Source organism: Armigeres subalbatus, unplaced genomic scaffold (assembly GCF_024139115.2).
Source record: "Armigeres subalbatus isolate Guangzhou_Male unplaced genomic scaffold, GZ_Asu_2 Contig205, whole genome shotgun sequence".
Classification (NCBI taxonomy): Eukaryota; Metazoa; Arthropoda; class Insecta; order Diptera; family Culicidae; genus Armigeres; species Armigeres subalbatus.
Genome location: NW_026942891.1, coordinates 60,351 through 72,501, shown reverse-complemented (window position 1 = coordinate 72,501; position 12,151 = coordinate 60,351). Strand labels below are relative to the sequence as shown.

Sequence of the window (12,151 nt, the reverse complement as noted above, 5' to 3'; positions counted from 1 at the left end):
AGAATGTTCGGAACGATGGATGCGGTTAACCTCCACAAACGTCATATCAGAGACTAAAGCCCCAAACGCAATACAACGGAACGGCGACGGAAACGGAAAATTTGACAGTTGGCCCATATATTTTCTGTCAAATTTTCCGTTTCCGTCGCCGTTCCGTTGTATTGCGTTTGGGGCTTAACCCGCAGGTAAATTGGCGGCCATTACCGCTCGGTAATGGCTGCCAGCTTGACTGTAGGTTAGTCTCTGGTTTGACGTTGCTGGAGGTCAACTGCACCCACCGTTCCGAGCATTTTGATCAATGTGGTAAATAAGAAGGCTTGAATTGAATCCATACTTCATCAGCACCTTATTTACCACATTGATCAAAATGCTGGGATCGGCGGCTGTAGTTGACGTCTAGAAACGTTAAACCAGAGACTAATACGCAGGCAAGTTGGCGGCCGTAACCGCTCGCCGTATGCCGTGGAAGATCCTCTGCGCAGCTTTATATATTTTTTTTTTAATTCTAAATAAAGTAAAAGTTGTGCTTGAAATCTATAAAGCTTTCTTGAAATATTCGTGCGCGCACGTAAGTTTTCAATGCTCCTCATCGGCGATGATGATTGGCCAGTGACAGATATGTCATCATCATTGTGCAAAAGTAAAGCCATCATCATCGCTTTTCATCTGCGGATGCGATTTGCAGCAGATTTTGCGTGTGCGAAGAGAGGTTTTTCTATTTTCAAGTGAAAAATTGAAAAATCAATTGGCGTCTGGAAAATATCGTATCGCGTTTATAGTGTTATTTGTTGCTCGTTACTTTGATAGATGTAAAAGTTTGATCTGACCCTGTTGTTAACCCAAAAAAAGATTGATTATTGTTCTGGTTGTCCAAAAAAGTGAGCTGATTGTTGATTCGGCAGTAAACTGGTGACGATTTTGGAAAGTGATGGCCGATCAAACCGAACTGCGTATGAATTTAGTTGCCATTCAACGTTCAGATCCGTATGCAAAAGATATTGTAAATTCATCGGCACACGTTGCATTCTACACATTCAACACCGCTGAGAACGAGTGGGAGAAGACGGACATCGAGGGAGCCCTGTTCATCTACAGCCGAACCGCGGAGCCCTACCACAGCATATTCATAAACAATCGTCTGAATACAAACTCTCTGGTGGAACCAATCACCGGCCAGATCGAGCTACAGTCGCAGCCGCCGTTTTTGCTGTACCGTAACGAACGATCGCGCATTCGAGGGTTCTGGTTCTACAACAATTCCGAGTGTGACCGAATCCGTGAGGTGATCGGCAAGTTTGTGGACATTTGTAACAATTCCGGAAGCAAGAAAAAAACTGATATGGGGAAAACGCAAGCAAATGGAAATGGAGCGGGTAAGTTATAGATTGAAGGCTTATAGATTTTAAAATATTATTCATATATTTTTGAGTATTATAGTTTCGCATCTACTACAGAATATTACATCTTTAGTAAATAGCAAGAATATTGCCATGAACATTTTCCAAAGCTTAGAATAAGGTACACTAGACTGGCCCAGCTGGAAAGAAAAAAAAAGTTTTTGAATTCTATGGGATTATTTACATTCTTCTTTTTCTTCAATGACTCTACATTCCAACTGGAACTAGGACGGCTTTTCAACTTAGTATTCTATTAGTATTTCCTCATTAATTGAGAGCTCTGCTGTGCCCGCCATTGCATGAGTATGTAGTATCTTGTGTGGCAAGTACAATGGACGCACTATGCCCAGGGTGTCGAGAATGTTTCCAAATCGAAAACATCCTAGACCGGGCAGAGAATCGAACTGATCATCTCCGAATTGGCAATTCTACGCCTTTGCTCGCAAGGCTACTGGAAACCCATGGGATTGTTTACATGTTTACATTATTTACACGTTTTTCATGACATTCCCAGCAAAGATGGGACAGATATGCGATTCACTGCCGTTCAATGAATTTGAAAGTAACAACCTAACTCCTAATAAATCAGCCGAAAAACTAAATCAAAGTTCAACCATAGTCTTTAACATACCAACTGACTTCGTCGCATTTCTGAGCTCAATCGGGCATACCAAACCAATTTCTAAAACAAAGGAATAACTGTCCCATGTACATAGGAAATCCCAGCAAGCATGGGACAAATATACACATGACGGCAGTATATTTCTGTGTAAATTGGCTAAAAGTAGGTGACACAGTTAGTGCTGAAAATTTTAGAAATAAATTTTCTCACCCAAAGGCATAGGGTAACGATGGCATTTTGAACTTCTGAATGTATTTTGGACTTTGGCTATATTTTCTTCAATTAGTTGATTTTGAAAAAGACTTAACAGACAAATGATTCCTATTTTTTTGGATAACAAAATCGTTCAAAAAGGTCTCCTTGCTTTCAGTTTTCTTGCCTTCAGATACATTCAATCTATACTACATGGATTGTAAGTAGTTGAAACAGTGACCCATTCTCACCCCCATTTGATCCATTTTCACACCCGACGACGATATGTATACCCCTTAGAGTGGTGAGCAGCTGTATGGGAAAACGCAAACCTTAACCAAACAAGTGATATCAAGGTTTTTCTGAACCGTCTTGGGACCCCAATCAACTGTGCAACATATGGGCTCAATTGGTTGTGTCCTCGCTTTTCGCATCGCGTTTTAAATTTATCCTATGGAGATTAGTATGGGAAAACGTACTTTTTTATGTTTTAGCTCTTAGCGGCTTTAATTTATCGCCAACCACATGACTCAATACGTTAGAATATGCCGAAAGACTTTGCTGAAGAAGGTACGTAGCTGGAAGGTCTACAAAAAAATTTATTACGCTTTGAAAATTTGATGTTCAAATCGATTGTATGTCATGCCCCAGAAACCCATTGCCCAGAAAGTGATTCCCCAGAAATGAATTCCCCTGAATGCACTACTCCCCAGAAAACCATTCCCCAGAATACCACAATCCCCAGAAAGACATTCCCCAGAATGCCCCTATTTTCCGAAAGACATTTCCCAGAATGCCTCCATCCTCCGAAAGACATTCCCCAGAATGTCCTAATCCCCAGAATGCACCATTTCCTAGCTTAGTCTAAATACTTCGTAATTGCTTCATCCCGGGCAAATGCGTATTTTTAAAGAAGAAGTCATGTACTCTTTTGCCTTATTCCGGGCAAATGCATACTTTTAAAGAAGGAGTCATTTACTCTTCTGCCTTTTTCCTGGCAAATGCGTACGTTTGAAGAAGCAGTTATCTACTCGTTTGCCTTTTCCGGCAAACGCATACTTTTAAAGAAGAAGTCATCTGATATTTTGCATTATCCCGGGCAAATGCGTACTTTTAAAGAAGGAGTCATCTACTCTTTTGCATTATCCCGGGCAAATGCGTACTTTAAAAAAATGAGTGATTAACTCTTTTACCTTTTCCGAGCAAATGCATACTTCTGAAGAAGTATCCGAGCAAAGATGGAGAGCAAATCGATAACTAATTTAGTTGTTGTGAAATCGCCTAATTTTGATAACTCAGCATGATATCCTTTTGATCGTTTTAACGGTTAAAATAACAAAATGTATAGCAGAAAAATCTTACTGTGACATCAAATTGAAAACTATTTCTGCTGTCGATGAGAGCAAATCGAAAACTGATATTGATATTGGTTTTGGATAACGAAATAAGTAATCAGTTTAATATCAGTTCATATTATTCAGAAATCAACATCAAATTGATACCTAAATAAGTTATCAATCATAAATATCAAAGTTTATGTTTATGATGTGTTGTTTATGTTTATGTTTATGATGTTTATGTTTATGATTAAGTTTATGATTTCAATTTGATGTCGATATCAAAATATGTTTTCTTTTGCTCTCATTATGATGTCAGGCTTTGCTCAGGTAGTTATCTACTCGTTTGCCTTTTTCCGGGCAAACGCATACTTTTAAAAAGGAGTCATCTACTCTTTTGTCTTATTCCAGGTAAATACATACTTCTAAAATGGAAATCATATATTCTTACGACCCATTGCATTTCATACTCTTTTCAACGATTATGCCAAATGGTCATTATGCCAAACGGCATTATGCCATATGGGCTTCCCCCAATATGAACAACGAGTATAATTGATTATATGCTCCTTCGTATTATATGTGAGCCCTAACAAACATATCAAATGGGCTCCATTCCGGGCAAATGCGCGCTTTAAAATAAGGCAGCATATGTCGTTTTGCCTTATTCCGGGCAAATGCGTACTTCAATATAAGTATTTTTGCATAGAAATATAGTATCTAGTATTTTTAATTTAGGGGGCATCCACAAAGTACGTCACGCTCATAGGGGGGAGGGGGGGTTTCGAGCAGCGTGACGATTCATACAAAAATTTTAGAGGTTTAATACAAAAAAGTGTGACGAAGGGGGCAGGGGGGTTGAAATTCGCCGATTTTTGTGTGACGTACTTTATGGATCTTCCCTTATAGAAATGACAGCGAAAAACATAGTTTCTTAGACTGATACATTTTTCTGGGGAACGGGTCATTCTGGGTTTTTGGTTTCTGGGGAATGGGTCATTCGGGATTTTTTTTTCTGGGAAATGGGTCATTCTGGGGATTTCTTTTCCGGGAAATGGTGCATTCTGGGGAATATCATTCTGGAGAATTGGTCGTTCTGGGAAATGGAATTCTGGGAAATACCATTCTGGGGAACTGATTCTGGGGATTGGTATTCTGGGCATTGACATACAACCGTTCAAATCATATGCAAGAAATCAATGTTTCTGCCAGCACTGGTTCTATACTATTCCCCAGAAAACCGTTCCCCAGAAAACCATACCCCAGAATTCCATTCCCCGGAAAACCAATCCCCAGAATGTACCGTTTCCCAGAAAACCATTCCCCAGAAAACAGAATACATAGATGAAAATGATTTCATTTTCTTGTTTTATTACAAACATCATCGCAAGACCATACAAAAATTATTTATTGAGATGAGTTGGATGTGTAAGGACCACTGTGGTAATTGTTGGAAGCTATTAGTTTCAAATACAATGTGCCTTTTGGCATAATGACCATAAGGTGCCCGCCAGAGTAAACGTGTCGTGCGATGCGACGTGACGCGGCTCACGCAAAGAAATAACATGTTTATCAATGAAATGTCAAACTGCACTGTCGTGTCACGTCGTATCACGTGGTCACGTCTATTCTGGCTTCACCACAAACAAAAAACACGCCTTGATTGAGGAAACCAATAGGGATCCACGCATTTGCCCGGAATAAGGCAATTAAGTCGATGATTCCTTCTTTTAAAGCGCGCATTTTCCCTGAATAGGGCAAATGAGTCTATTTTTTGTGCCACGCACGCGTTTGTCCAAAATAAGGCACACGAATAGAAAAATGAGTAAATAATTCCTTCTTGAAAAGCACGACTTTCCTCGAAAAAAGGGGCCCTCTTAGCCGTGCGGAAAGACTCGCGGCTACAAAACAAGACCATGCTGAGGGTGGCTGGGTTCCATTCCCGGTGCCGGCTAAGAAATTTTCGGATTGGAAATTGTCTCGACTTCCCTGGGCATAAAAGTATCACCGTGCTAGCCTCATGATATACGAATGTAAAAATGGTAACCTGGCTTAGAAATCTCGCAGTTAATAACTGTGGAAGTGCCAGTGTGGTGATGTAATGCCAATAAGAAGAAGAAGAAGAAGAATGGATGATTCCTTCTTTTAAAATACGCATTTGCTCGGAAAAGGCAAATGAGTGTTTTTTCCCCAAGCCATTCTTTCATTCCGGTTTTTTAGTTGCCACCTGTTAGAAAATCTTTTTTTTTTTCATTTCAGGAGTCTTTTTAAAGGCATGAAAAAAATAATGGGATATGGTGCATTCTGGGGAATGGTTTTCGGGGGAATGTTTCATTCTGGGAAATGGTTTTCTGGGGAATGGTGCATTCTGGGGAGTGGTTTTATGGGGAACGGTTTTCTGGGGAATGGTTTTCTAAGGAATGTTATAGAATCGTTCAAGATTCTATAACATTCCCCAGAAAACTATTTCCCAGAATGCACCATATCCCAGATTTTTTTTTTTCATACCTTTGAAAAGATTGCTGCAATGAAGAAAAAAGCTTTTGTTTCTAAAAGCCCAAATCAGTCATTGGAAAAATTGACCTTATTATATTCACGTCGTTTTCGAATGATATGAATGGTCGTTTCTAATTGTCATAAGCGAACTTCCAAGAAACAAATCTCGCGCTTAATTTCATAGGGGCGTAATTGATCGATTTGTCTTAATCGATTTTATATTTTGTTAATAACTCAATTGTTTCAAAAGCTACAACCGCGATTATTGATTCTGGTGCAAGATACAACCATCCTTTATCACACCAAACCATTAAATCATCGACAAACTAGCACAATTCGGTACAACAATAAAAATAAAACATCGACGAAGAGAAATCGATCAATGCAGTTACGCCCCTATGAAACTAAGCGCGAGAAATATATAATCTGAAATAAAACACACAACGCAGCAACTCGTATCCATCAGGCAACCAAATTAAGCAATTCGTATCCTCGTATCGGCATGCTATATATTTTTGTATTTTTCTAAATCTAGGAAACCTTAGTTACCATGATCGTTTTGTTTTGCGTGTCAACCTAGTGTACACTGAACAACGTTCAGGGTTCAAAACTATAAGAATACCGAGACACACTCTTGGCTCAAGTTCTCTTCAGAATGAATTTTAGGCTTAAAGTAACTTTATATGGACTCTCCTATGCTGCCATCATACGCATATTTGTCCCATGTTTGCTGGGATCCCTATGTACATGGGTCAGTTATGCATATAACGACAGTATTTGAAAATTTATTTAAATTTTTGCCAATGAAATGTGGATTTTTATTAGTGTGGATAAATTTATGCTTCAAAAGAAGGTATCATTCACTTATTTGCAATACTCCGGACAAACGTGTGATTTGAAAGAAGGTGTATTTCATAAAAATACGTGAGTCAAAAGAATGTGACACTTGTTTGATTTTTTCCGAGAAAATGCGTATTTTGGTATTTTGAAAGAAGGCATCATCTGTTCGTTAACCTTATTTCGGGAAAATTCGTGCTTTTCAAAAAGGAATCATTTACTCATTTTTCATGCTTTTTGTGTGCTTCAAAAAAGGAAAAAAATACTTTGTTGCCTTATTCCGTGGAAATGCCGTGAAAAGAAAATGACGCGTGCGTAGCACACAAAAAAATGACTCATTTGTTTTATTCCCGGAAAATGCGCTTTTTTAAAGAAGGAATCATGAAGGAGAGGTAAGGTAAGGTATGGTAAATATTATTCCGGGCAAATACGTGGGTCCCTATTTGTTCCCCCAATCAAGTATTTGAAACTATAGCTTCTAACAATTACCATTATGGCCCTTGCACATCGAACTCATCAAGCCAAATGATTTTATGTACAATTGTATGCTCCATTTGTGTATAATTGTATAGTCTTGCAATGAGGTTTAATAAGAGAACAAGAAAAAGAAATCATGTTCATCTATACATCCTGTTTTCTGGGGAACGGTACATTATGGGAAATGGTTTTCTGGGGAATGGTACATTCTGGAGATTGGTTTTCTGGGGAATGGTACATTCTGCGGAATTTCTGGGGTATAGTTTTCTGGGGAACGGTTTTCTGGGGAATAGTATAGAACCGGTTTGAACACTCAATGTTCGAAGCGTTATAACTTCTTTCGTGGACGTGCCTTCTTCAGCAAAGTTTTTCGGCATCCTTTGGGTTATAATTTAACGCAATGTGGTACTTGGTTTACGATGAACTGAAACCTCTAGTAGTAGAAATGCAAAAATATACGTTCTGCCATACTAATTTCCATACAAACTTCAAACGCAATGCGGAAAGCGAGGAAGCAACCAATCGGTCCCAAATTCTGCACAGTTGTTCATAACCCAGAATGACTTCGAAAAACCATTGATTTGAAAAAATTACCATGACGCCCCACTCTAGTATGTATACCCCTTAGAGTGGGGAGCAGGTGTATGGAAAAACGCAAACCCTATCCAATCAAGTGAGATCAAGGTTTTTATGAACTGTTTTGGGACCTCAATCAACTGTGCAACATATGGGCTCAATTGGTTGTGTCCTCGCCTTCCGCATCGCGTTTTAAATTTATATGGAGAATAATATAGGAAAATGTACTTTTTTATGTTTTTAACCACATGACTCAATACGTTAACATATAGTCTGAAAGATGCCAAAAGACTTTGCCGAAGAAGGTCTACAAAAAATGTTATTACGCTTCGAAAATTTATTGTTCAAACCATATGCGAAAAATAAATGTTTCTGCCAGCACTACCGGGTGGTTATGATTATCGGAGGGCAAAACCCATCTTCCTTCTTGTTGGAATTATTGCTTTGTGAAATCATTCCGCATAACTCCCATTAGCTCCAAAGTCCTATAAGATCAATAATTTTGAAATAACACTCAGTTATATTGTTGGTCCACGTAGCTCGGCAGTGCTGGCAGAATAAACGATTTTTTGCACTCAATCTTCGAATCGTTATTACTTATTTCGTGGACGTTCCAGCAACGTACCTTCTTCGGTAAAGTTTTTCGGCATGCTTTGGATTATGCTTTAACGCAATGTACCATTTGGTGTATGATGAACTGAAACCTCTGGAAGCAAAAATGCAAAAATATACGTTCTCCCATACTCTTTTCCATACAAACTTCAAACGCGATGCGGAAAGCAAAGAAGCAACAAATCGGGCCCAAATTCTGCACAATTGTTTTTGAAAAAATGGCCATAACGCCCCACTCTAATACACCCCTATTTGCTATAAATTCCGCATCTTGTATCAACCTACAACCATTTCTCAATTAATCAACCTAAGACGCGTTCCCAGTCCGGAAAAATTGAATCAATAAAACTCACTACCTTTCCAGGATTTGCGTTCCAAATTTCACTTGGTTGCATAAATCCACTATTGAGAAATTTGGATCTACATTTGTACAATGCATAACAACTGCAAAGCAGATGTTCCGAGGTTTCACGTTCCATGTTATAGAAACGACAGATATCATTTTGAATCTGGCCAATATTTTTCAAATGATATCTACTCGGGCAGTGTACGGTTATTAGGCCAGTAAAGGTACAAAGAGCCCTCTTATGGAGCTCCAAAAGCTTGTTGGTTATTGAAACATTGGGAATTAGAAATCTCTTTGATTGAGCACACTTTTTGGCGACCATAAAGTTGGTCATCAACCTTTGTGCTTCCCAGGATTTCAATTCAATTTTTATGGTACAGTAAGATATACCACAGACAGGTTCTGGGCCAATGAACCTTGTTTCCCCAGCTCGTCTGCCTTTTCATTACCGTCAATGCCACAGTGTCCCGAAACCCAGCATAGGTTTACGGAGTTCTCTTGGCACACCTTTCGCAATGAAAGAATACATTCCCCGACAAGTTTTGACGTACATTGAAAGCTACTCAATGCTTTGAGTGCCGCTTGACTATCAGAGAAAATACAAATATTCGCATATCTATAATTCCAGACATTAGCACATTTCATTATAGCAAAAATCTCCGCTTGAAACACTGTTGGATAGTTTTCCATTGCAACTGAGATCGCTACCCCAGAGCCAAAGATGCCTGCTCCGTTTTTGTTCCAATTTTTAAGCCATCTGCAAAGAATTTTATGGAACCGTCACGAGCAGTGGGACTTCCGACTTCCCAATCCATATGTGATGGCTCACATATATTATAAGGAATGTCATAGTTCTCCACAGGTTTCATCCAGTCTCCATACATATTCATTACTGGCCCATATTGGAAATTTTGTGAAATACTCAAGTGGCCAAAACTAAGTATCCTGGCTTGAATTATTTCTATCGTTTGAGTTTTTGCATATTTTGCATGTGCCCCTTAGATTTAGGCTACTTTTTGTTTCCTGGGCCAGTCTAATGGTACATATTCACGGTGCTCTAAAATATTCTTTTGTTTCTCGTTTTAAAGGTAACAACGTGGATATTTTCTCGATGTTGACGAAAGCCCAGGAAGACTTCAACAATAGTACCGGGAAACCAACGATTGCAGTTGCCCAGCAGGAGCCGCCGGTACCGAGCCGAAACCCGTCTGCGGCTATCAACATTGTTCCTGATGCACCGCAAAGTGTGGTCAACTTTTTCGCCGCAGCAAAACAGCCAGCGGCCTCGGAAGTACCACTATTTCAAACTTTAATGACGAATCCGGTGCATACACTAGAGCAGATCGAGAAGCAACATCGTGCCACGACGCCTCAGAAGGAGGCTACCGCCACAGGCAAGCTGACGCCGGAAGTCAGTGAGCTAGAAAATAGCTTCAAACTGATGGGTATTCCTATAAATGCAGGATCTGCGCCTGTTCAAGAGCTTGGAAGTTCCCCATTAGCCACTTTCCTTAGCTCAACCAACTTGGCCGCAGTTCGGAACAACAATCAACCAATTCCGAAAACTAAACCAATCGAAATAAGTGAACTAGAATCCCGACATCAGCAGCAACAGCCGTTGCACGAGTTGTTGAAAAAATCCGACCTAATGAGCAACAACTCTCTAAACAATTCTGCTTCGGTGTTGAACCCACCGACAAATGTCATTGGCGGAAGTGGAACTAAGCCAGCACTCATGCCCCCAACCATGTTTGCATCCAGCTCGAGCAGTGCCGCCAAAGGGTTGTCTGATTTGTTCGCTAGTGCGGCGAACAAAAAGCATCCGGATCACCCCAATGGAGGAGGCAGTCAGCCAGCTTCGGTCGCAGATTTGCTCTCCAAAGCAAACAACAATCATCACCCTCCGCCGGGATTTTTCCCGATGGTGGGAACCGTTGAACCACTGACCCAGGCACAGCTCATTCAGGCCATCAGTTATCTCATCAAGCACGATACGGACTTTGTTCGGAAGCTGCACGAAGCTTATTTAAAGTCGTTGCAGGAAATGATGGCATTATAACGTGTGCGCGAGCAACAGGAATGCGAACCGCGTCACGAGCGAGTTATGAAGGAGACAAAGACTACTTAGAGGGCAAAATGTTTGTTCTGCGAGATTAGATCTTTTTTTAAGCAGAGAATGACGAATTGAGGATAGATTCTGTTTTATATCATTACTGTTTATGGCATATTTTCCTCTTTCTTTTAAGAAATACATTGTACCGTTCTGTTATTGACTTCGTACTTCCCGCCCACAGCAAATTGCATAGATAGAATACACGTTGCTCTAAGTAAAGCAAGTACAGAAATGGGTGTTTTAATTTATTTGACTTATTCCCATTTTACATATCAATAATTTGAACTTTTGATTCGCTTGAATCTAGTCGGTATTTTAATTATTGTTTTGTTAAAATACTCTGCTTACTTACTTGATACTTGATGGGCTACAGCTCTTCCATGAACCTACGCCGAATGGAGTATCCTTCTCCACTGGACTCGATCCTGGGCCAATCGCATCCAGTCGCCCTGAACGTTGAGCGCCCTCAGGTCCTCTTCAACTGCAGAAAGCCATCGTGTACGCGGCCCTCCATGAAGCCTGCGGCCTCTTCCGCTTACCTACCTGGATACCTGGTTGGCTACAGCGTCGATACACCTATGCCTGGCGTATTGTAGAGCTTCATAATCGCCTTGGGCGATGTTCTTCCAATTTTTCCGAACGTTTAGGGTCATCAGGTCAGATTCCACCGCGTGCAGCCAGCATATTCGTGGCCCTCCATGAAGCGGCCGGCCTCTTCCTGGTTTTCTGTCGATTATTGCTTTTGCTATTCTTTCTTCCGATATTCGCAGTAAGTGACCAGCCCACTGAAGTATGCCGTATTTTATACGATTCACAATATTTTCTTCTTGATACAACTCATGATTCATACGTCTGGGCAACACACCATTTTCTAGTTTCCCTCCGAGTATTGTACGCAGCACTTTTCGCTCGAAAGCTCTCCAGTCCGTCTTTTGTAACGTCCATGTTTCATGCCCATTAAGGGCCACTGGTAGAATCAGTTTTATATTGGGAAAATTTCGTTTCCGTCTGCATGTTGCGGGACCTAAGCTGGTTACGTAATCCATAGCAGGTCCTATTCGCAGCCGCATTACGTCTTTTCACTTCCCGGAAAACGTAATTATCACATTCCACGGGCGTTGCAAGGTAAACATATTCATCAACAAC

At 40.3% G+C, this 12,151-nt stretch overlaps 1 protein-coding gene across 1 annotated transcript; it reads left to right on the top strand.

Moving 5' to 3' along the window:
- Window positions 1–650: 650 nt before the first annotated feature.
- Window positions 651–11,237, top strand: LOC134203657 (mRNA-decapping enzyme 1A-like). The gene is made up of 2 exons (XM_062678540.1): window positions 651–1,373; window positions 9,981–11,237. Exons 1-2 carry the CDS (start codon window positions 929–931, stop codon window positions 10,949–10,951), a joined length of 1,416 nt encoding a protein of 471 aa, XP_062534524.1. The 5' UTR covers window positions 651–928; the 3' UTR covers window positions 10,952–11,237.
- The last annotated feature ends 914 nt before the right edge of the window (window positions 11,238–12,151 follow it).